Source organism: Bos grunniens, chromosome 14, assembly GCF_055505025.1.
Source record: "Bos grunniens cultivar Pamir isolate PY7600 chromosome 14, Bosgru_T2T1.0, whole genome shotgun sequence".
NCBI classification, from domain to species: Eukaryota; Metazoa; Chordata; class Mammalia; order Artiodactyla; family Bovidae; genus Bos; species Bos grunniens.
This window is the reverse complement of record NC_141178.1, coordinates 55,418,668-55,445,366: the sequence shown is the minus strand read 5'-3', so window position 1 is coordinate 55,445,366 and position 26,699 is coordinate 55,418,668. Positions and strand designations below refer to the sequence as shown.

The window sequence follows — 26,699 nt, the reverse complement described above, 5'->3', positions numbered from 1 at the left end:
TTGGGGCTGACTGAGACGCTCCATAAAGGTCAGATGATCCCTGATGACATCATCCTGCAGCTGTGTATGTATGTATGTGTGTATGATATCATTAAAAGAATTTTCTTGAAGATAATAGGAGCCTCTGGAAGCCTCTAATCTGAAATAGAATATCTTATTGGTGTAATTTTCAATAAATATAGTGGGTTTTGCTGGTATAAACTATAAAATCCTTGTAAGAATTTGTGTTACTAATAAAAAAACAGGAAAGCCATTTCCCCCAAGGTATTTTATAATGATGGAGGTAGGAAATATCTAATTTTATCAGTAATAATCCTCTCTCACTTGACCCTTAAATTCCTGAAGATTCTCACAGTTGAGTTAAAAGCACGAGCTGTAGAATTTTAAATCTAACAGGTCCTATTAGTGAGATGTTATTTTCTCTGGGATCATTTTTTTTTTAACTATCCCTGGGACTTCCCTGGTGGTCCAGTGGTTAAGACTTTGCCTTCCAATGCAGGAGATGAAGGTTCAATCCTTGATCACGGAATTAAGATCCCACATGCCTTGGGGCCAGGGCCAAAAAACCAAAACATAGAACAGATACAATGTTGTAACAAATTCAATTAAGACAAAAAAAAAAAAAAAAACCTGTCTCTGTAAGCTGCTTCCTCCATGGTAAAAATCACTCAATTTTTTATAATGGTTACATTTACTAGAAAGCTGATTGTGATTTTTAAGTTGTGCTCTTAAAATGGCATTCAGGCTAATGCAACATATAAACAAGTGTATAAAACTCTTGTAAAGTCTGTATAACTGCCAAAACTCTTTTGTGGATGTCTTTATGAATCATAAAAATGTGAATACATGATCTCTAGAGATGCTTAAATCGAATGCTGAACTTCACGGCACCATTTGGGTAGTTGCAGCTGTGGTAGGATTTAGCAAGAATTTCCTTCAGATAGTGGAGTAAGTGGCTACAAGATGAAATAGGGCCCATTCTGCGTGGCAGACAGATGAGCTTAAAAAAGAAGTGTATGAGCTAGTTTTTCAAAGAAAAGAAAATTCCCCCAGATCAATGATTTACCCTCCACGTTCAAGGTTTGTTTTTTGTTTGTTTACTGAGCAAAGTGGCCCTCATATACAGGCAGTAAAAAGCAGTCCTCTCTGAGTGTGTGAAATGAGACCTGGGCTTTGTTCAGGTGCCACCTGACTCATTCAGTCCACAGTGATCTACTAGTTATCTCCATGGGTTCTGACATCACTGGCGCCCTGCTCTTAAGACGACACCAAATCAGGGCTTAACATGGTCCCATTTAAAGAAAAGATTCTGCTCTCTCCTAACCTCAGACAAACATAGGTGCACTTGGTTTTACTAAGAGAATGAAAGTTTAGTTTTTACCTGCTGTTCCTGGTTAGGCAGCTTTCCTGAGCATGGATTCTCCTTGCACAAGGAGCTCATGGGTTGGGGCTTTGTGCATTCTGGGGCTCCCCAGTCTTCCAGGGTGTCAGAGTCCTTCATTTCCAGTCACATGCAAGAGAGAAAAAGAACATGGAAGAGTCACATATAATTTGAGTCTGAAAGTGGTGAATCTTACGTCCACCTACATTCCAGTCTCCAGAACGTAGTCATATTCTTCATCTTGTAACAGGTAGGGCTGGGAAATGTAGTTTAGCCAAGCTCCCAGGAGGAGATCAGGGTACTGATGAGCTCCACCAACTCCATCACAAGGAGGAAGGAGCATACCACAAACAAATGTTGTGGTTTTGTCTTAATAGAATCCTTCCTACTGTTTATTTCTGAGATGAGTTATTGGTAGTTTTTGATATGGAAAAGTGCTGTGTATTTAGTGATTAGAAAATAAAGTGTGTTCAAACACAAGAAAATTTCCAGCTGACTCACATCTCCTACAGAATGAGACTGTGTTAAAATTATAACTGTGCTAGTACAATGCTCCCTAATAAGGCAGAACCAGTCTGGTTTAGCTTTAAAACTTCCAGAGTGTTCATTAGAAATGCTTGTTCATTTTGTTCTAATGACAACTGTAACTCTTTACATGACAAAGCTTTCAGACCATGAGAACCGTCCTCTTGTAAAGATCATGTGAAGTGCTCACAGCTAATGCAAGATTAAGGAATTTTAATTAGGATTTGAAGTTTATACTTTGAAATGTTTGTTTTATCTCAGTTAGTAAGCTTATGCAGCTTTAAAACCCCTATGAAGATTAACGCCAGTCCAAATTTTGCTGACATATAGTTTATGTGAAAATACGGTAGGAGATACAAGCTTCAACTATAGGAACTGACAGTCCTGGATTCATATTCATTCAGTCTCTTACTTGATGTGTCAACTTGGGCAAGTTTTTAACTACTCTAATAAGACTATGCTTCCTCATCTGTAAAATTGGGATAATATAGATACATATATTAATATTATACTTACATAAGATTGTAAAGAGTATAATATGAGATAACATGTATAAAATTTCCTGGCAGATACTAAGTGCTCAATTTTTAGCTATCATTATCTTTGTTGATTTTAATGTTTTCCCTTAAATTAGAATTTATCTACTAAGACTTTAATATCTTGTTACACATATTACAAGCTTGGTTACAGACCAAATTTATTTGTGTGGTTAAAAGTTGAAAATTTGCCAAAAGATTTGCTTTGAATGACCTCTGTGTTCCTTCCACCATGCTGCTTTATTTAAGAGACATCATAGTTTTGTGAGTCTCAGGACTAAAGGGTGAAGAAAATCATACCCTCTGGCATTGATTTCTTGGACAAATCAGTCATTCAAGCAATCTAGATTTCTTCATGAATTGGCTTTAAAATAATGAGTCAGTATCATCTATTTACCACATAAGGGCCCCAAGGGAAACATGAAGATGAAGTATTGGGTTCTTATCACAATGTATTTACTGTTTAATAGTCAAATATAAGCCCTTTTAAAGGTCACTGTGGTTAGAGGAGCAGTAGTGATTTTTATGGCAAATTAAGTTTCCTTTGGTTGAGCTCTCTTCATTCTTTCTGGAGCTATTTCTCTACTCTTCTCCAGTAGCATACTGGGCAACTACTGACCTGGGGAGTTCATCTTTTCAGTATCATATCTTTTTACCTTTTCCTACTGTCCATGGGGTTCTCAAGGCAAGAATACTGAAGTGGTTTGCCATTCCCCTCTCCAGGGGACCACGCTTTGTCAGAACTCTCCACCAAGACCTCTTTGTCTTGGGTGGCCCTACCCAACATGGCTCAGTTTCATTGAGTTGGACAAGGCTGTGATTCATGTGATCAGTTTGGTTAGTTTTCTGTGATTGTGGTTTTCATTCTGTCTGCCCTCTGATGGAGAAGGATGAGAGGCTTATGGAAGCTTCCTGATGGGAGAAATGACACCACCCTTATAGCAGAAAGGGAAGAAGAACTAAACAGCCTCTTGATGAAAGTGAAAGAAAAAAGTGAAAAAGTTGGCTTAAAACTCAGTATTCAAAAAACAAGATCATGGAATCTGGTCCCATCACTTCATGGGAAATAGATGGGGAAACAATGGAGTCAGTGCCAGACTTTATTTTGAGGGGTTCAAAAATCACTGCAGATGGTAACTGCAGCCATGAAATTAAAAGATGCTTACTACTTGGAAGAAAAGCTATGGCCAGCCTAAACAGCATATTAAAGAGCAGAGACTTGACTTTACTGACAAAGGTCCATTCAGTCAAAGCTACAGTTTTTCCAGTAGTCATGTATGGATGTGAGAGTTGGACTATAAAGAAAGCTGAGCACCAAAGAATTGATGTTTTGAACTGTGTTGGAGAAGACTCTTGAGAGTCCCTTGGACTGCAAGAAGATACAGTGAGTCAATCCTAAAGGAAATCAGTCCTGAATATTCACTGGAAACACATGCTGATGTTGAAGCTCCAATACTTTGGCCACCTGATGTGATGAACTGACTGATTGGAAAAGACCCTGATGCTGGGAAAGATTGAAGTCGGGAGGAGAAGGGGATGACAGAGGATGATATGGTTGGATGGCATCACCGACTCAATGGACATGAGTTTGAGTGAGTTCTGGGAGTTGGTGATGGACAGGCAAGCCTGGCATGCTGCAATCCATAGGGTCCCAAAGAGTCGGACACGACTGAGTGACTGAACTGACTGGCTAACTTGGTTGAGCTCAGCTCTGCTGATGCAGACTGGCCAGGCTGGATGGGTGTGCTGTCTGCCCCTTCTCTTCTCCCAACGATCACCTCCTTGAGGACAGTCGCCTCCTTGGACACCTTGCCTGGCCAGCAATGAGATTGCCAGAACCCAGGAAGAATGCAGTCCTCTTATTTGGAGCTCTATTAAATACGAAGTAAAAAAATATATAGTTGATTTTCTAAAAACTTGTCTACCACCTGTGAGGTAGAAATTAGGGTAACCTTTTGGCAGATGTTCTACTTTTGATGACACAAATCTCTTTGGTCTGTAACTACTCTTGTAATAAGTAAGTGCACTAAGATATTAAAGTCTTAATAGATATATTGTAATTTAAGAGAAAACATTAACATCAATAAAGGTACTTTCAGATCAGATCAGATCAGATCAGTCGCTCAGTCGTGTCCGACTCTTTGCAACCCCATGAATCGCAACACGCCTCCCTGTCCATCACCAACTCCCGGAGTTCACTCAGACTTACGTCTATCGAGTCAGTGATGCCATCCAGCCATCTCATCCTCTGTCGTCCCCTTCTCCTCCTGCCCCCAATCCCTCCCAGCATCAGAGTCTTTTCCAATGAGTCAACTCTTCGCGTGAGGTGGCCAAAGTACTGGATTTTCAGCTTTAGCATCATTCCTTCCAAAGAAATCCCAGGGCTGATCTCCTTCAGAATGGACTGGTTGGATCTCCTTGCAGTCCAAGGGACTCTCAAGAGTCTTCTCCAACACCACAGTTCAAAAGCATCAATTCTTGGGCGCTCAGCTTTCTTCACAGTCCAACTCTCACATCCATACATGACCACAGGAAAAACCATAGCCTTGAGCTAAAAATTGAGCACTTAGTATCTATCAGGAAATTTTTATATATCTTATCTCATATCATACTCGTTATTTTTTTAATTTATTTTTTAATTGGAAGAAGATTGCTTTACAATATTATGTTGGCTCTGCCATACAAGAACATGAATCAGCCACAATGACACATATATATCCCCTCCCTCTTGAACACTGTTTACATTTTAGTCACATTTTTGTTGTCTTGGAATACTCTTTAAATTTTAGTCACATTTTCTGTTGTCTTGGCAAAAATTTGATAGGCACATACCACAAGATAGATAATTTTTAATCTAATTTCCTTTCTTCCTTCCTCCCTCCTTTCCTTCCTTTAAATTATTATTATTTTTTTAATTCTTGAAATAGAGATTATCTATTCAAGCTCATTCATAGGAAACAGTGGGGCTAGGAAAAACATAGGGATTCCTGGTGGCAGATAAACCCTTGAAGACTCTCAAACATAGTCACATACATTTATTAATCACCAAATCTTTGGTTAGCTCTTTATAGAAAGCTTTCTTATTTGGCATCTGCAGGATTTTCAGCCTTCCCTGATCTCCGCCTCTGGCTTTCTATGCTGTTTATTAGCTCTGTTCCAGGAAACTACAATAGGGCTTCCCAGGTGGCACTAGTGGTAAAGAATCTACCTGCCAATGCAGCAGACCCAGGTTCAATCCCTGGGTTAGGAAGATCCCTGAGGCAGGAAACGGCAACCCACTCCAGTATTCTTGCCTGGCCAATCCCATGGACAGAGGAGCCTGGTGGGCACAGTCCATAAGGCCATGGAGAGCTGGACACAACTGAGTGATTGAGCACACAGACACGGGAAACTACCATAAACCACAGCAGCTAACCTCTGAGTTCTGTGTCTTTCTCTCACACGAAGTGTCTCTATTTCCCTGTCTCTCCCACTGGACGATAGATGAATTAGAGACAGGAGTAGGTCTGTACTCCTGTACCCTTGCATTTCACTCATAAGAGGAGCTCAGTGTCTGCCGGTGAACTGTTGAGCAGGATCGAATTGAATTGAAAAGAACAGCAAGGAACATGGCATCGGTTGTAGCCAGGGAAGTTTCTGAGCTTGATCTGCTGCTCTGGGCTGGTGTGACAGAGGCCAATTTTGCCTAGTCTGTTTAGAATAATTGCCACAAGATTATAATGGTTCTAGGATCTGCAGAGAAAGAATTTCAATCTCTCACATGTCCTGCTCTGAACCTGCATAAAGAGCCCAAGCCCTTCCTACCACCAAGAGAACACTGAGTTGGTACAGCTTCTCAGAAATCAATGACGCCTTCCAGGAACATTTTTGGTTTCTGTTGTTTAGTCGCTAAGTCATGTCTGACTCTTTTGCAATCCCCATGGACTGTCCATGGAATTTTCCAGGCAAGAATACTGGAGTGCATTGCCATTTCCATCTCCAGAAACATATATTCAAAGAAAATTCATTGTTCATAGTCAGTGGGAGCTATTGCTCAGTGGTTTCCTCAATAAGTATGCTCTGTTCTCTCTCCTACTTGCAACTGATGTAGGTAAAGCATTTGGTGTGTAGCTGCTATGGCATAAGTTCTCCGTTTCCTTGCAAATAGGTGGATATGTGACTTTCACACTAATGAGTACCACGTGGTGTAATAGAAACCCATCGCCATGAAATATAGCATTTTTAGAAGGCTCTCTTGCATCAGTGAAGCCCATTTATGCTGCTCAAAATGTTTTTATCTGTCTGCTTTGATGTGGGAAATGGGCATCATTAGTAGGACATGCACGTACTGAAGAGATAAATCCTAACTACACGCTCGTTTCTTTGTGGTGCTCGCAGACCCATACGTGCAGTTTTATGAATGAAAGGAGATGCTCAGAGCTACCAAAGGGGAAGAGGCAGACACTCTAAAAGACAGCTAACATGCTCATCATCTCTCTTTTCTTCTTTGTCTTTGGGTTTCAGAGGAATTTTAATAGATGTTGGGAGGGTATTTGTGAATTTGAGTGGTCCTATTCCAATTTCCACGTAAGAGCAGTAGAAGGAGGAGGATGGGAGAGAGGGCAGACAGAGTGAGCAGAGCTCCCCAAGCCTCTCAGGGCACCATGATGTTGAGGTCACACATGTCTTAAACCCTGTTGAAAGTATGTTAGCCTGCAGGCATTTCAAATTTTAGCCAGTCACAGGAGCAAGTACTTCATTATCCAGCAGGAAACTCGGCCAACTACCACCTGTAACATCTGTATCTGAACGTCAAAGAAATAGAGAGGAAACAGTTTGCCTCTACGATATTGCTCCTCAATCCTGATCAAACATGAGATCTGAGTGATGCTTAAAGAGTGCCAGTGTGAAAATAAAGTGCCCATTTAAACATGAAGGGTTTTTCTGATGGATTGCAAGAATCACTTAATGCTGTCCCAGACTCCCAAAGAAAATTAAGAAGAGCCTCTCAGAATGTGCTTCTGTATTGTTCTTTCTCAGTCGCTCAGTCGTGTCTGATTCTTTGCAACCCAATCAACTGCAGCATGCCAGGCTCCTCTGTCCTTCACTCTTTCCTGGAATTTGCTCACTCATGTCCATTGAGTCAGTGATGCTATCTAACCATCTCATCCTCCTTCTCTTTTTCCCTTCAATCTTTCCCAGCATCAGGGTCTTTTCAAGACCTGATGAGTCTATTCTTCTCATCAGAGACCACAGTATTGGAGCTTCAGCTTCAGCATCAGTCCTTCCAATGAATAGTCAAGGTTGAGATTTCCTTTAGGACTGACTGGTCTGATCTCTTTACAATTCAAGGGACTCTCAAGAGCCTTCTCCAACACCACAATTCAAAAGCATCAGTTCTTCAGCACTCCTGCTTCTTTATGGCCCAACTCTCATATTTTTTGTTTAACATTTCACATAAAGCAGAAAAGGTCAGCCTTAGCAATGTTTCTACTATGCTTAAGAAAATGGCGACTACTATTTGGGGGAGTTTGAAATATTCACAGTAATCACATTAAAAATTTTTGTTTTGAAGTAATTGTAGACCTACATGCAGTTCTAAGAGATAATACAGAGACATCCCATATAACCTTTATTTAGTTTTCCCCACTGGCAACATCTTGCAGAACGACAGAGCTATAGAGCAACCAGTATATTGACAAGGACACAGTCCAGTGATAGAACATTTTCATCACCACAAGGATCTCTCTTGTTACCCTTTAATCCATCAAACAGGGCATTATCAGTTATTGTCTCCCTGGGAATTCCTTCCAGGGAGTTGACCTTGATTCTTTAGTTAACCTCAGTCCTGAGTTCACTGGTCGTTCCCCTGGCCCTCATTCTGGATCAGGAAGATCCCCTGGAGGAGGGCACGGCAACCCACTCCAGTAATCTTGCTTGGAGAATTCCATGGAGAGAGGAGCCTGGCAGGCTACAGTCAGTAGTGTCACAAAGAGTCAGACATGACTCAGTGACTAACACTTACTTACCTTATCTTCCCTTGGCCCACATACCTGGCACTTCATTGAAAGAGTCATGCCTCGCCCATGTTGCTGTGACTCTGATTCACCCTCTTATTTTCCACAATAAAAACAAACCCATCTCTAATACTTAATCCACAATAGAATGTACAGTAGACCCTCCTCTGTCTCCTCTTTCCTAGTTGAATTTATCCCACTCGACTAACTTTCCCAAATTCTTAAAAACTTTTTTTCCTACATGTTCAAACCTATTTCTTATTACTCCATCACTTTTTTGGTCACTGGCACCTGCTTCCTTCAAGTCAGTGTTACTCTACTTTCTACTCTTTCTGGTATCAGATACTTATTTTAATAACACTCAGAGGTGATGCTATTTATCTGATAAAGGGAAATAAGGTAGATGGATGAGACTAGCCTTCTCTGAGTTTTCAAAAAGCCAAGAGGGAATCCTGACCTCAGATTTTCACGTCATTCATTGAATCAGTGTTCCATTTAAGAGGGATTTCGAGGTAGCACTCTTTGAATGTGGAGTTAGAATGCCTTGGGGACTGGTTTGAAAGAAATGCTTGCTACTTTGTCCAGTGTGAACATGTATTTGTGTGACTTAAAGGCTAGAAGAAGGATTGATTATAGTGATAGCACGCCAAGCTACCTCTTGTGTCACTACAATTCTGAAGAAAAATGCTAGAGAGGCATGACTATAAATATTAAAAAAGGACACCAAGGAACACAAACCTGACCTCAGCAACTTAGGGTGTAACTAGAGCTTAGCCAGAGAAAGTGGGAAAAGGAGTCAAAATCCTAGAAAGCCATGACAATGACGATTTCCACCAAGTGCTTTAAGGAATACAATCCAGTGTTTGTCCTATAGGCATACAATCATATGTACGTGCTAAATTGAAGAGGTGCAAGGTCTAAACTGATTTTGAGTGAAAAATTAAAGACACTAAAGAAAGGCAATTTTATGTTTTTCCCGTCTATTCTGTAAACTCTAATTTTTATTATTTGATACTGATTATCTGGTATTATTTCACAAGCATCAAGTAGGCCATCAATTAAGTCCAATGTAAAAAAATATTATCCCATTTAGAAAGAAAGAAGGGGACTTCCCTGGTGGCCCAGGGGCTAAGATTCCACACTCCCAATTCAGGGGGCCCGAGTTTGATCCCTGGTCAGGGAACTTGATGTCACTTGTCACAACTAAAGATTCTGCATGTAGATGAAGATTGAAGATCCCACATGCTGCCACTGAGACCCAGTGCAGCCAAATAAGTAATAAATAAATAAATAATGAAGGAAGTGAAGGGAGGGAAAGGAGAGCTTGGGTAATCATTAGTGCTGTTCATTAATGCTTGTGGTCTTTACCAGCCAGAGGTAGAATTCTACTTATTGATTCCCTAGGACGCAGGCACGTTTTTGGCCTGTGACAGCTGAAGCATGTCACTTCTGGCCACCAGCCTTAAGAGCAAAGGTGTGATCCCCACGTGGTTTCCCGCAGTGTGGTGAGCAGTGCTAACGCACCCAGGGAGGCTGCGTCCCGGGCTGAGCAAATCCAGCCAGCTCCTGCCGACCCCGCAGGGACATTTCCTGTGAGGGACAAATACAGCTTCACAGTTTTCAGTGATAAAGAGCAGGCGGTGTGTGTTACTAAAGCATAACATAGGCTGTCTGAATATTAGAAAACAGTAACAGTATGACTTTTGCAGTGGGATGGTAGGTGTTTCTTCGTTTCTTCTTTCTTTTTGTATTTTCTAATTTTTTCATTAATGCTTTTTAAATCTATTACTTTTCTAGAATGGGTAAATTTTTTGTAATAAGGAAATGAATTAATTTAAAATAAACTGAGGGAAAGATAAGTTTTATGATTTGAATATATTTATAATTTGAAATATTATATTTTTACGATAAATACACAAAAATTAATGCCATTTTTTTGTTGTTGTTGTTGTGCCAGTTGGGTTATCCTAACACATAGGCATAGATTGAGAAGTGTTTGAGACCAGAAATCTCATGGTGTTACAAGATACTTAAAATGCGTAACCAGAGATAGAGGAAATCATGCTATGTGGATGACGACAAGCACACCTGCAAAAGAAATTTTAAAATTCACAAATCATGAGTTCCCTAACAGCAAGGGGCCAAAACTGCTCCTTTTTCCCAAGAATCTAATGGTTGACACCATTTTCTTGAACCTGGAGTATGTTTTTGGAGCATAGAGTTTAGTTGCCAAGAACTCAAAAAACAAAATGTTATACGGTCATAGTATCAAAGTTTACTGTCTTGAGATAAATCTGCTCCAGCCCCTACGAAATGCACCTCTGTGAGGATGGTGGATCCCCTGGGGTCCTGGGAGACATTTGTGGGACAGACTATTTCTCCTTTATCTGTGGTTTGCTGGTGAGATTAGGCAAAATGAGTAACAATGATGGGCATTGCATAAAAGATGGTTGTGTTTGTTAATTTTTTTCTTCCCTCACCTTTCCCTGTGCATAATACACACACACACACACACACACACACTCACCCCATTATGAATAATGCAGTCAGGCTCATTCAAGGATACTAGGGACATTTGCACATTGACCTTATTACACAAATGGGCTTTCCAGGTGGCTCTAGTGGCAAAGAACCCACTCCAGGTAAAGAACTCCTGCCAATGCAGGAGACACAAGAGAAATAGGTTTGATCCCTGAGTCAGGAAGACTCCCCTGGAGGAGGAAATGGCAACCCACTCCAGTATTCTTGCCTGGACAATCCCATGAACAGAGGAGCCTGGTGGGTGACAGTCCATGGGGTCGCAAAGAGTCGGACACGACTGAGTGACTGAGCACACTTATTGTACAGAAGGGCCTTCATCTGAATTTTATAGAAGGGACCTGAAGAAAAATAAGCCTGTGTCAAAATCTCAAAATCAAAGCATAGGATTTTACATGCATTACTATACATATTTCTTTGCCAATCTGAATGAGAAGCCAACCTCAATAAAATCCTACACCTTTAAGATAGTAGACTCAAAACCAGGATGAATCACAGACAGACAACTGGCAGGTCTCAGCTCTGTTTTATCTTTCAGTCTCTTCTGAAGACAGTGTTGCTGTCTTCGAGAACTGAGTTTCCATAGACTAAAATTAAGACTCTCTAGATTTTTTTTAAAGGTTAATATTTTCTTTGAGATTTTACCTAGTGCCTCTGCAGTATTATTTATAGGGGTTTTCTTCCATTTTACCAAACTAGAAATTTAATAAATAGATTCTCAAGAGAAATAAAAACCTTCTTACTGGCCGTATTCTTACCGAAGGAATGTGTGTAGTTTGGCTGCTCACTGCTCAAAAGCCAATAAACAGGCCAGGTTGGTAGAAAGGAAAGTTTGCTTTATTTCAGATGCTGACAACTGGAGGGGAGGGTAACGGACATTCGTCCAAAAGCCTACTCCTCCCACTCCCACCAGTGGCACCCAGTGAGGCAAGAGCTTTTATCGACAGGAGGAGGGGGGCTACATGCAGAAATAGCAGTCAGCTCTGACAGTCGTCTTCCAATTGGTCATGGGTGGTCTGACCAGCATCATCTTGGTTGTTTTAGGTAGAGTTAATCTTCAGTTCCAGGGTCCAATTGTTCCATTTCTTTGTGGCCAGTTCTCGGAATGGTGGCAGCTCATGTCCTGGGTACAGTCTGGTCATCATGTAGTTAACTTCTCCATCTGATGTTTGAGTATCTACAAGACAGCTCACAGGATGTGGCCCAGAATATTATCTACAGCCCTGGAGAAAGAACTAAAGGTCCTTGACTATGTTTCATGACCATATTATTATTACTTAGTCTCCTTGCACTGTTTTCCTTTGTTTCCACATTTCTCACTTCTCTGATTAAACGTATTTTTTTACTGAAGTTTTCCACAAACAAAAGGCAGACAGAGGACCTGGTGGGTGGGGCAAGGACCATAGGATTCTGCTTCCTTTCACAACTGGAAAAGATTCTAAAACCCTGGCTTACAGATAAACCCTTTGCTTTCATTCTGCTTCTACAGCCCCAGAACCCACATGTAGCATGTAAGACAATGAATTACAGTTATTTTTAGTTCTGAATTAACAAGCTCAAGAGGCCCCAAAAGACTGAGGTTATTGCTTAGAACTCATTGCAAAGAAAAAACTTCTGGGAAAGGTCTTTCTTTTTAAGAAACCAGTGAATTTTTAGATCCCAAGCCGCACCTAAAAGAGAAAAGAAAATCTTATTAATAACTTTCACCTTTCTGAATTTGCACTTGAAATAGTGTGAACTCTTGACAAATGTACAAATGGGTATAAACATCTTTCCACCCTTACTTGGTGGTTTCATTAAGTTTTCAAAAGATAGAATAAATGAAACAAAAAATACACAAAGACCCGCAGAACGAAGAACTTTAATTGAAATTGTCTAGTTTAAGCTTCAAAATACTACTTTGTACTCTGTAAAATGTCTGAGTGTATGCTAAGTCACTTCAGTCGTGTCAACTCTGGAGGCTTATGTGCGAGCTAAGTTGCTTCAGTCATGTCTAAATCTTTGCGCCCCAATGGACTGCAGCCTGCCAGGCTCCTCTGTCCTTGAGATTCTCCAGGCAAGAACACTGGAGTGTGTTGCCGTGCCCTCCTGCAGGGGATCTTCCTGACCCAGGGATCAAACCCACGTCTCTTGTGTCTCCTGCACTGGCAGGCGGGTCCTTTACCACTTGTGCCACCTGGGAAGCCCGTAAAATGTCTAGAAATAGAGGCAAAATTATTGTTTGTCTAGATAGAGGCAAAATTATTGTTAAGTTTTTTTAAAGGTCAACCTTTAAGCACAGTTCCATGTACTTACATTGGAAACTAGGTCTCAGTGTAGAAAATTCCCAGGGAGCCTATAGACTCAAAGGGTTCTGAAAAAAGTTAATAACTCTCTTTCCTTGTTACTAAAAAAGATCCACACAGGGCATTTCATACACTGCAAGGAGCAGCCAGCGGCCTGAACTGTTAGCTCAGATAGGCGACTTCTGCTTTCACTCCGTCTTGCTAACATTCTACAAAGATGCTTGTTGCCGTAAAATTGACAGCCATAATGTTTGGCAATTCGAATCACGTTAGATGTTCCTTCTTTTTAATTCCATTAACAACAGAGAATGCAATCTTCGGAAGCCCTCCCTCAGGAGCACAGAACCTGGTGCTATGGGACTAGCTCAGGGTTCATGGTCAAGGTCCTTTGTTCTGCGGGTCTAATTAGCACCCAGAGCAACTTCTCAGTTTCTAAGCTTATGCCCTGAGCTGGATTCTGAAATTAGAAACATTTTAAAAAGTATTTATATTTCCTATATTAAAAAAACTAAATTTTACTTTATAAAAAACAAATATTTATTATATATTTCTATAGTACATTATACTAATAATATACACCCTTCACGTGTTCATCTGCAAAAAAAGAGGATCTCAGTTAGAGGAGTCTGCTAGCCCATCAGTGAGCATGTGTCTGTCCCTGGAACCTACTGGGGGAGGGTGAGTCCCGGGATGAAATAAGGAGCTAGTTCTGAAATCGGTGAAAAAGAAGCCACAAATATTGAACATTGTCAGACTTTGAAGGACTTCAGGGAGCCCCAACTGTGAACAGCCTTTGAAATCCTTTTCCACCTGCTTCCTACACAGCCTCCATCACCCAGAAGGTTTAGTTATGGTCATGATCCCTCACCGGGCAGGGCTAGAGCTGGAAAGCAGAGATTGAGGGTAAACCGAGCCATCTTGTAGGGCTCGTGAGAACTGAAGCCTGGGTTCTCTGATGTCACAGAGAATCCCAGCCCCTTCACCATCCAGTGCAAATGTCCCAGTGCAGTGTCAGTGGTCACATGATTGTGACTCAGAAATGACAGGCCTGATGCATGAGAGTTGTGGAGCTGCAGGGGAACAGAGACACGATGGAACAGAGGGAACCTTAACAAACGGGAGGTAGGTGTGTTTCCCCTCTCTTCCACCATTCGCTGATGTTTCAATTCCTGAGAAGCAGCAGGCCCTCTAGGAGGCGGTCCTGCTAGGCCCATCTAACCTGTGATGCGTGCTGATCACTGTGTGTTTCTCTCTTTCCACCCAGGACAGCTTTCCTGCCCGCTTTGGAGGAGTCCATTTTGTCAACCAGCCCTGGTACATTCATGCCCTGTACACGCTCATCAAGCCATTCCTTAAAGACAAGACCAGGAAACGGGTAATGAAAGCAAAACCCAACAAGGGGAGGTTCAGAGGGACAACTGCAGAGCCCCTCCACTCAGTCTCCCTCTGTCTTTATTTTTCACTATGGTTGTTGTTTTTTTTTTTTTTTTTTTGGCTTTTCTGCAGTCCCTGAGCTTTTGAGCCTCAGCTGGAGTTTTGCAAATGGCCTGGATTTAATCAATAATTTAGTGGCACTGGGTTAGTTTAGAGTCCCGGTGACAAACCAAAGGAAGCGTTGAAGGCATGCAAATGCCAGATGCCCCTTTTACAGTAAATGCTTGTCGGAGATGCCAGGTCAAACAGCTTCCTGTTCACCGAATATTTTAAGAACTTACGTTTTGTCCTGCGAATGTGTTATCTCTATGAAGAATGTTGATGGTTTGCCTTTTCCCTCATGACTCTTGGGTCATAGCTGCCAGCTCCATCACCCTTGAGGCCGGGAATGCATTCTTCTTTAGAAATAATAATGCTCACAGGAAAAAGGCTTTTAAAATGTTGATTGCATCAGCTGATGACATTTGGGAAGCCAGCATCCTCCAGCAGATTTTTTCCCCCCTGGCATTCTGATTAGCTGAGAAACCCAGCATTCTTTAACCTCTCTGAATCTCTGTTTCCTCATTTATAAAATGGAAAAACTAACACCCACATCACAGAGTGGCTGGGGTAATTTTATGGGACACACAGCATAAAGTCATTCTTGTAGGAGAGACTCCGGAACACTCATTTATCTTTCCTATTTAGCTCTCTTTTCTTATAAGAGTTCTGATTTCAGCTATCACCTAGCTCAGGGGCACCACCTTTTAAGGGAACAAGAGTCAGTCTTACAGCACCTTATATAGGCTGCTGGGCTTCCCAGGTGGCGCTAGTGATGAAGAATCTGTCTGCCAGTGCAGGCGACGCAAGAGACATGGGTTCAATCCCTGGGTTAGGATGATCCCCTGAGAGAGGGCATGGCAACTCACTCCAGTATTCTTGAGTGGAGAATCCCGTGGACAAAGGAACCTGGCAGGCTACGGTCCAAAGGGTCTCAAAGATTCAGACACAAGTAAAGCAGCTTAGCTCGGATATAAGCCTCTATGTCCCAGGAACTCTATGCTGGGAAGAGCTCAGAGTACTCAGAGGGGAATGATAACGTGGGGGATCCCTGCCACATATACACACTCTGCAGGGTTCCAAACTCCTAAAGCTCAGCTGTTTCCAGATCATTAGGAAACATTGCCATAGGGTATAGGAGGCAGGGTAATTCTCCTGTCCGCAAATGAGTGTGGAACCCGGGACTAGAATTGGCCAGCCTCAGGAGGCAGAGGCATTCTAGGACATTCTGAGATCTGTCTGGGGCTCAGGATGGTGATAAGAGCCGAGAAGTGCCTTATACGGTTCCCAACATGGCATCGTGCTTCCCAGTGGCCTCATCTTCTACTCAGGAAGGAGCCACGGCATTTCCTCCCACAAGGCAACCAGCATGTGTGCTCTGCCACTGAAGGAAGGGGCTTCCTGGTTCTCTGGGTGCAGAACAGAATCTGACAAATGGGGATTCCGCTTCCTACCTGATGAGTTCGTCCACCTCACATGACCCCCAGAGAGAGGGCCAGTTTCAACAACGTGCCTTTTCCTCTGAGAACTGGAAGTTTTGGGTGGGTACGTGGCTACCAGGACCAGTGTTTAGCTACAGCTTTTCCACATTTCAAATACTATAATTCCTCTACTGAGACATTCTGCAAAAGCCAGAATATGTGAATCTCTTAAAAAAAATTCTTTTTAAAATTCAGTCATACTCAACCATCCAGTGTCAGAAAATGTACATTGTTTCCTGAAGTGCTACAGTATTCTTGTGAAGAATTTTAGTGCTTAGCTTCTTGTCTCCTTCCTCTTTCAATTTGGTTCGGTTCGGTTCAGTCACTCAGTCGTGTCCAACTATTTGTGACCCCATGAATCGCAGCACGCCAGGCCTCCCTGTCCATCACCAACTCCCGGAGTTCACTCAGACTCACGTCCATCGAGTCAGTGATGCCATCCAGCCATCTCATCCTCTGTCGTCCCCTTCTCCTCCTGCCCCCAATCCCTCCCAGCATCAGAGTCTTTTCCAATGAGTCAACTCTTCACATGAGGTGGCCAAAGTACTGGAGTTTCAGCTTTAGCATCATTCCTTCCAAAGAAATCCCAGGGCTGATCTCCTTCAGAATGGACTGGTTGGATCTCCTTGCAGTCCAAGGGACTCTCAAGAGTCTTCTCCAACACCACAATTCAAAAGCATCAATTCCTCGGCACTCAGCCTTCACAGTCCAACTCTCACATCCGTACATGACCACAGGAAAAACCATAGTAAATGATGTCATTACATCACAAGTTAAAATTCAGTACAACAGGGCAAGGTAGGGAGTAAGGCTCTGCCTTCCAATGCAGGGGCCGCAGGTTTGATACCTGATCAGGGAACTAAGGTCTCATATGCTGCAGAGTGTAGCCTAAATTTTATTTTATAAAAAGCAAATATTTATTATATACTTATATAGTACATTATACTAATAATATACACCCTTCAGACATGTTGTGAGTTACGTTCCAGACCACAGGAAAAAAGCAAGCATCATGAAAAAGCAAATCACATGTATGTTTTTTTTTCTGTTTCCCAGTGTATAAAAAAGTTACATTTACACTATACTGTAGTCTATTAAGTGTGCAATAGTATGTCTAAAAAATGTTCATACTTTAATTAAAAGTACAAAACAACAACAAAAATTATAATAGTTATATCAAAGATCACTGATCACAGATCACCATGACTAATATAATAATAATGAATGAGTTTGAAATATTAAGAGAATTATCAAAATGTGACATAGAGACACAAGGTTTGCTAACACTTTAGAAAAAGGGCACCAATAGACTTGTTTGATATAAGGTTGCCACAAACTTTTGGCTTACAAAAAGTGTAATATCTGTTAAGCGCAGCAAAGCACAATAGGCAAGGGATGCCTGTAGTAACAGTGTAATGTAACACTTACATGATATATTATTATACTATATGTACATATTTTAAAAATCACATTTATTCATACATTTCTTCATGGTTAAGTGTGTGCATGTGTGTGTATAATTGATGACCCTGTACTCAGGAACAATTAATGTGCATTGAGCCTGCAACATGAAGAAGTGTGGGAATCGATGTCATTATACAGATGCACTTTGAATAAACTTTCAGGAGTCAATTCCTAAATTACAGGCAATGGTAATTATCGACTTGTGGCTTATCCACTTTATGGATTTGTTTCAAAATGTTATTTGGGGGTGTTTTCTCCCCTATGACTAATTACATTACCATCCATTATATGCTTCAAAGATGCAAACTTGTTTGTTGAGGGTATTGGCAAATCCAGACAGAAATAGAAAACTGTTGCAAAAACATCTCACAATAAATTCCCAGGTCAGTTTCCAAGTCCATTGCTTAAGAAGTGACTGAGATAAGTGACTGAGATTTTTCCTTGTGCCCACACCACCCTGGGAGCTAGGAGAGTATTAAAAGGGTTAAAAAAAAAAAAAAAAGGTCCCTTTCCTGAGCATCCTGCTCTTCCTAAGGGGGTTGTTTCATTATTGAGTTGCTTAGTCATGTCCAGCTATTTTGCCATCCTATAGACTGTAGCCCACCAGGTTCCTCTATCCATGGGATCACCCCAGCAAGACCACTGGAGTGAGCTGCCATTTCCTTCTCCAGGGGATCTTCCAGACCCAGGAATGGAACCGGTGTTTCCTGCATTGGCAAGCAGATTCTTCATGATTGAGCCAACAGAGAAGCCCTCTCCTATGGGGGAGAAAGACATCAATGAACAAATCAGAAAAACTTAGAAGTCATCTCACAATGAACAGTTAGTTTGGAGAATCGGGGAGAGTCAAGTGGGCAGGTGTCACTGGGGCAGATTGAGGAAGCCTTTGCCACTAGATGTAGGCCTGGGAAGGATGGAGAACATTGAGGAGGGTCTAGAGGAAGCTTAAGGAAAAGAACAGTGCAATGTGGTGTGCATGAAGCATGATTAGGGATTTGGAGGGTCTACATTCCTACTCTTTTCATCTGCAGGGATAATTAAGAGATGACTATATGTATAAATTTGGACCATGGCCAAAAAATACCCAATTTATTCACGAACTTCATTTTTAAGGACTATTAATTCAGCCCCTTTTCTGAGCAATAAATTAACATTTTATGAAGACTAAGCCACAGACACAAAATTGAATGCCTCTTTAAACTTCATGATCACCAACAACACATCTACTTTGTCACTGCTAGACTGTGTATTAGACTAAGTGCTCGATCATATGTTTTGGATATTTTTTCTCGCTTATTATTTTTTCTTTCCAGATTTTCCTGCATGGAAACAACTTAAACAGCCTCCACCAGCTAATACACCCTGAATTTTTGCCATCTGAATTTGGAGGCACTCTTCCTCCTTATGACATGGGGACGTGGGCCCGGACGTTGCTCGGTCCTGACTACAGCGATGAAAATGACTACACTCACACTTCCTATAATGCAATGCACGTGAAACACACATCCTCCAATCTGGAGAGAGAATGCTCACCCAAGCCAATGAAGAGGTAAGGTCTGGGTTAGCAGAGCCTTCCAGTTAGAGCTCAAGAGGCATTTTTGATATGGGGGCTATTTCGGGTAACCCTGGTAGCTCAGATGGTAAAGAATCTGCCTGCAGTGCAGGAGACTCAGTTTCGATCCTTGGGTCAGGAAGAACCCCAGGAGAAGGGAATGTCAACCCACCCCAGTGTTTTGCCTGGAAAATCCCATGGACAGAGGAGCCTGCCGGGCTACAGTCCATGGGCTCGCAAAGAGTCAGACACGATTGAGCATGCATGCATTGTGAGTTAAGTAATTGAAGACCTTTATAGGCACAGAACTTGAATAAAATAAATTGTAATACATTCTCAGCTGATTTCACCAAAATTGAAAGTAAATGCGGCTTGGCTAGCTCAGAAATACTGTTATCCCCATTGTATGAAAGAAGCAGTAGAAGGCTTGCCCCTTGGTCGTGTCGTGATTACAGTTCTGGTCTTGAGGGAGTCTGTTAATTCACACAGAATGAATGTGGGACCTTTGAGACACATTGGAGGAAAAAGCAACCTGCTAGAAAATGTTGCTATCATCGATGCATTTGGAACCATTTATTGAGCATTTACTTGGCCACAGGCACTGATTGGGCACTGGGAGTATGAAAATAAATAAAGACATAAAAGGAAAAAGACAGAGAACAGGGCCTTGGGAAAATCTGCCAAGTAAGACTTCTAGCAACCTGTTTCTACTGTGAGTGACAGCTGAGCTGGGCTCCGAAGGATGAGAATCAGCAGCTCAGGCTTACAGAGGGGGGAAAAACAAGACAGACAGAGGTGTGGAGGCTGTGGAGGGGTGGGATATTCTGGTGTGGCAAATTGGTGTGAAAGGTTCCGGGGTGAGAGTGGGAATGAAGTTCTACAGATGGCTGGTTGCAGGTGGGGAAGTACAGTGTATGCTGTCAATAGAAGACCACGAGTGAGGGCTTTTTAAATGGATATACAAATAATGTGCAAGTACTTTGTTATTATAATCAGTAAAGCCTTATTTTACCTTTTCAACCTCAAGTCCCCAATCTCAATCTCTATGCCTCCCTACAGGAGGGGTTGGACTGGGGTGGGCCTTTCTATTCTCTTTTCTGTACATTCAGTTCAGTTCAGTTCAGTTGCTCAGTCGTGTCCGACTCTTTGCAACCCCATGAATCGGAGCACACCAGGCCTCCCTGTCCATCACCAACTCCCGCAGTTCACTCAGACTCATGTCCATCGAGTCAGTGATGCCATCCAGCCATCTCATCCTGTCGTCCCCTTCTCGTCCTGCCCCCAATCCCTCCCAGCATCAGAGTCTTTTCCAATGAGTCAACTCTTCCCATGAGGTGGCCAAAGTACTGGAGTTTCAGCTTTAGCATCATTCCTTCCAAAGAAATCCCAGGGCTGATCTCCTTCAGAATGGACTGATTGGATCTCCTTGCAGTCCAAGGGACTCTCAAAAGTCTTCTCCAACACCACAGTTCAAGAGCATCAATTCTTCGACACTCAGCTTTCTTCACAGTCCAACTCTCACATCCATACATGACCACTGGAAAAACCATAGCCTTGAATAGATGGACCTTTGTTGGCAAAGTAATGTCTCTGCTTTTCAACATGCTATCTAGGTTTGTCCTAACTTTTCTTCCAAGGAGTAAGTGTCTTTTAATTTCATGGCTGCAGTCACCATCTGCAGTGATTTTGGAGCCTCCCAAAATAAAGTCTGACACTGTTTCCCCATCTATTTTCCATGATGTGATGGGACCAGATGCCATGATCTTCGTTTTCTGAATGTTGAGCTTTAAGCCAACTTTTTCACTCTCCTCTTTCACTTTCATCAAGAGGCTTTCCATACATTACACATAGCTATACGCACCCAGAGAAAATATCTAATATTGTGTATTGTGTGGTCTAGTTCGATAGGGCTGCTGTGACAAAGTACCGCAGTCTAGAATGGACCAGGTGCCTTAAATCAGGGGTCCCTGACCCAGTATTGGTCCAGTACTGGTCCAAGGCCAAAATACTGGTCCATGGCCTATTGGGAACCGGGCCACACAGCAGGAGGTGAGCACCAGGCAAGAGAGTGAAATTTCATCTGCATTTACAGCTTCTCCCTATTGCTCTTCCATCATCCCCGGATGGTAACATCTAACTGCAGGAAAACAAGCTCAGAGTTCCCTCTGGTTTTGTATTATGGTGAATTATATAATTATTTCATCATATATATTATAAGGTAGCGTGTTCACTTGCTCTGTTGTGTCCATCTCTCTGCGGCCTCATCGACTGTAGTCCACCAGGCTCTTTTGTCCATGGGATTCTCCAGGCAAGAATACTGGGGTGGGTTGCTGGACCCTCCTCCAGGGCATCTTCCTGACCCAGGGATTGAACCTGTGTCTCTTACATCTACTTGCACAGGCAGGTGGGTTCTTCACCACTAGTGACACCTGGGAAGACCCTATATATCACAATGTAATAATAGAAATAAAATGCAAAATAAATGTAATGTGCTGGAATCATTCTGAAACCATCTCCTCCTGCCACCCTGTTCCATAGAAAAACTGTCTTCCATGAAACCGGTCCCTGGTGCCAAAAAGGTTGGGGACCACTGCGTTAAACAATAGAAAGTTATTCTCTCACAGTATGGAGGCTACAAGTCCAAGGTTAAGGTGTCTGCAGGTTGGTGCCTTCTGAGGCCTCTCTCCTCGGCTTGTAGATGGCTATCCTCTCTCTGTGTCTTCACTGGGTTTCCCTTCATGCATCTTTATCTGTATCCTAATTTCCTCTTCTTATAAGGACACTAGTCATATTGGCTTAGGGCCCACCTTTTTCTGGGCTCCAAAATCACTGCAGATGGTGACTGCAGCCATGAAGGAAAGTTAGAACAAACCTAGATAGCATATTGAAAAGCAGAGACATTACTTTGCCAACAAAGATCCGTCTGGTCAAGGCTATGGTTTTTCCAGTGGTCATGTATGAATGTGAGAGTTGGACTGTGAAGAAGGCTGAGTGTCGAAGAATTGATGCTTTTGAACTGTGGTGTTGGAGAAGACTCTTGAGAGTCCCTTGGACTGCAAGGAGATCCAACCACTCCATTCTGAAGGAGATCAGCCCTGGGATTTCTTTGGAAGGAATGATGCTAAAGCTGAAACTCCAGTACTTTGGCCACCTCATGCGAAGAGTTGACTCACTGGAAAAGACTCTGATGCTAGGAGGGATTGGGGGCAGGAGGAGAAGGGGACGACAGAGGATGAGATGGCTGGATGGCATCACTGACTCGATGGACATGAGTCTGAGTGAACTGCGGGAGTTGGTGATGGACAGGGAGGCCTGGCGTGCTGCGATTCATGGGGTCGCAAAGAGTCGGACACGACTGAGCGACTGAACTTAACTGACTGACTGTTTGGTCAATATCTTAATAACCTCCTTAAAGATGCTATCTCCAAATATAGTCACAGTCTGAGATACTGGGGGTTAGGACGTCAACATATGAATTTGAAGGGGGACAGACATAGTTAATCTGTCTTTATGTAAGCTCCTTTGATGTTGGTAATGTAGGTGTAGCTCATGTTTTCAGTGCTGTGTCATGTTCCAGAAAGTGGATATATCACAGTGCAGCCATTTATCTTCTGATGGACTGCTAGATTTTTTTCTGAGCTTTTTTTCTCTGTTTTAAGCAGGGCTCAATGAATCTTTTTGATGTGCCTCCTTTGTTCTCATGGGAATGTTCCTCTGGGTAGATGTGGGGCCCTGTAGCTGCTGGGTCAGAGGACTGTGCAACTTAAGTTTCAATCACTGCCTAGAGACCCTCCAAAATGACCTCACTCCCATTTTGGGTGTGTGAGAATATCCCTCTCAGACCCATTAAAAGTGCTTGATATTAGCAGACTTCACTTTTTTTCTCTTGAGTTATAATTGACATAATGCTTCTGAGGTGGCTCAGTGGGGAAAGAATCCTCCTGCAGTGCAGGAGGGGCAGGAGATGTGGGTTTGATCCCAGGGTTGGGAAGATCCCTTGAAGGAGGGCATGGCAACTCACTCCAGTATTCTTGCCTGGAGAGTTCCAGGCAAGAGGAGCCTAGCAGGCTACAGACCATGGGGTCACAAAGAATCGGACATGACTGAGCGACGGAGCACAGACAAGGTGTACAATATAATGATTTGACTTACGTAAGGATGAAATGATTATCACATACATTTAGTGAACATCCCTCATTTCATATAAATACAAAATTAAAGAAATAGAAAAACTTTGGTTCCGTGTAATGAGAACTCTGAAGACATACTCTCTTAACAACTTTCACATATAACATGAGCAGTTTTAATTCTATCAATCATTTTGTACATTATATCCCTAGAACTTAATTTATCTTTTTGAAAAGATATTTTATTTCTTCACCTGCGCCAGGTCTTAGCTATGGCGTGAGAACTCTTGGTTGTGGCCTGTGCGATCTAGTTCCCTGACCAGGGATGGAACTCAGGCCCCCTGCATCTGGAGCATGGAGTCTCAGCCCCCAGAGCACCAGGGAAGTCCCCTTACTTATCTTGTAACTGAGAGTTTGTACCTCTTGACCACCTTCATCCAATTTTCCCTCCTCCTACCCACTGCCTCTGGTGACCACAAATCTGATCTCCTTTACCATGAGTTGTCTGTCTTTGATGCGGTTTTAATCATAAGCCTGATGGTAGGACAGCCATACACTATTTTTGTTTTCATTCGTATTTTCCCACCAGACATAGTTAAACACAGTTATGATCTGAGTTTTGTAAGGATCATGGAATTAGCAGAGAAGAGGGACTAAAAGCCATCAGCAGGCTGATATGGGGGCTCAGGTGAGAAGATGAGGCCAGAACTGACGCTGAATCTGCAGAAGGACAGCTAAATTCTGGAGAAGTGTGGGGAAGGAGTACTAACGCAAGTTCGTGCGCCTGATACAGTGAGGCCAAACAAACGGAAACCTTGGAGTTTGGAGCCGAGAAAGGGTTACTGCAGGGTCCTGCAAGGAGACCGGCGGCTGATGCCTAAAAGGCCCTGAGCTCCCCAGAGGCTTTCAGCAAAGCGTTTTTAAAAGGCAGGTGGGCATTGAAACATGTATATTACCATATGTAAAATAGATGACCTGTGCAAGTTTGATGCATGAAACAGGGCACCCCAAACCAGTGCTCTGGTACAACCCAGAGGGAAGGGATGGGGAGGGAGATGGAGGGGAGGTCAGGATGGGGGGACACATGTACACCTGTGGCTGATTCATGTTGATGTACGGCAAAAACCACCACAATATTTTAAAGTAATTGTCCTCCAATTAAAATTGATAAAATAATTAAAACAAACAGAAAAAGTCAGGTGGGGAGAAGGGTGGTGTCGCAGGGTACTTGGGCAGCTCCTGCACAGTTCTCTGATTGACTGATGGTGAGGTCACAGGGTGGTGTCACAGGGGTTCACATTGTCAGTCCTTAGGTTCCAGGAGGTCTGGGGCTACGTGCTCAGTAGTTAACATCTTCCGTCTGTTGAAGAGGGAAGGGTTTTTCACATCTGCAGAACAGCTCAGGAAATGTGCATCAAATACTGTTACCTAGGTGCTTCAGAGAAGAGCTAGAACAGAGGATATGGGGGAGGGCCTGTCCTGGGAAGGTCCTCTGGGGTCCTGCTGGGTTTGAGGAAGAGCATCTCTGTTGGAGGTCTTCTTTTGGTAAACGGTAAACAGTGGGTAACAGTAAACAAAGTCTGGGAGGAGGAGAAGCTGTATATTTCCTGCTCGGTCATAATGATTACACTCAAATGTCTGGAACACCTCCCTGCTTGGATGGACGAGATCATTTACTCCCCAGGTTACTACCTTCACTGGGAAGTGGTGGTCATGGTGGCTGAGAGACTGTTGATTTTGTGGCCTCTACAGGGAAGGGACTAAGCTTAGCACCCGAGTCCTGACCACCCCTCAGTCTGGACTACAACACAGTGACAGCTGTAGTGACAACTCACACTTTGACACTGTTCCGAGCCCTTAGCTCATTAAATTCTTTAAGTCCTTACCACAACTGTAAGAAAAAGATGTTGTCTTTATCTCATTTTTACAAATGGGGAAACTGAAACATAGAGTGGTTAAGAATGCCCAAGATCACACTGTGAGTAAATGGCCAAGCTGGGTTTCAGACCTGGGCACACTGGTTCCCTGTTCTGGGTTTGTGCCCTCTCTAAGATAGGACACACTGCCTGCTTTTCCTTATACATTCTGTCCTCAACTCTTGTGCTAGGCTTCTCTCTCCAATCTCTGCATGGACAGGAATCTCATGTGGCCTGTCCCTACCCGATCTACCCTAAGACCATCACACCCTAGATAGGTCTAAACTTCCAAGGTGAAGGGCATGAAATTGGAATTTGCCACTCTTTCCCCAGATGATCTGAGTTACATCTCTTGGGTGACCAGACATGTCCTGGCTCCAAGTCCCATTTCTGAGTTAATGTTGAGAGTCAGAGGGGATGACACCCTCCATTATTAGCCAGTGAATTCTGGAGGGTAAAGACTTTGTCTAACTAACTCTTAGTTTATCTCACTGCCTCCCCAAGAATCCAACTCAACATCCAGCACACAGTAGGCACAGCAGTCACGCTCTACATGCCCACTGCACTCTGTTGCTCAGTTGCTAAGTCATGTCTGACTATGTGACTCCATGGACTGCAACATGCCAGGCTCCTCTGTCCTCCACTATCTCCTAGAGTTTGCTCAAATTCATGTCCACTGAGTCCATGACGCTATCCAACCATCTCATCCTCTCTCACCCTCTTCTCCTTTTGCCTTTTGTCTTCCGCAGCATCAGAGTCTTTTCCAGTGGGTCAACTCTTCACATCAGGTGGCCAAAGTATTGCTCAGTGCATATAGATGAATTAATGTTGAGTAAAATTTACCATCTCCCAAACCCATTCTTGGTGCATTTGCCCAGTCACTTTAACCAGTGTCAGCTCCCAGATGGAAAGAGGTAATTCTCCTGCTTTACCAAGACTGTCCTGGATCTTGCCTCCTGGGATCTTCTAGGGGAGACAAGATGTGCCCACAAATAACTATATTTCACTGCAGAGAGGTGCAATGAAGGAGGGGGAAGAATCTGCTGCAATGCTCTGAGGAAGCTGTCATTAATTTCAACCAGGAAGACTTGGGGGAAGTCTTTGGGGAGATAAGCAGAGCTGACCCGGGTTTTGGAGAATGGTAAAATACCAGGCTCTTCCATCCTTGGAATTCTCCAGGCAAGCATACTGGAGTGGGTTGCCATACCTTCCTCCAAGGGATCTTCCCGACGCAGGGACTAAACCCAGGTCTTCTGCATTGCGGGAAGATTCTTTACCGTTTGAGCCACCAAGGAAGCCTGAATATATCAGAGTTAAGATTCAAGACCATGCTGGAGAAGCTGGCAATTGCACACACATCTCATCACCCCTGCAGTCCTACTGTTCTTGGTGGACCCTTGAGGCTTTGCTTGGGGATTTCGGGCA

The 26,699-nt window shown here is 42.8% G+C and overlaps 1 protein-coding gene across 1 annotated transcript in view; it reads left to right on the top strand.

Annotated features, from left to right (window-relative positions):
- CLVS1 (clavesin 1) overlaps positions 1-26,699 on the top strand; it is a 157,710-nt gene that overhangs the window by 107,573 nt on the left and 23,438 nt on the right. The window contains exons 3-4 of the mRNA XM_086336874.1: positions 14,526-14,636; positions 18,993-19,228. Coding sequence (XP_086193000.1) covers positions 14,526-14,636; positions 18,993-19,228 — 347 coding nt within the window. The remainder of the gene's footprint in view (positions 1-14,525; positions 14,637-18,992; positions 19,229-26,699) is intronic.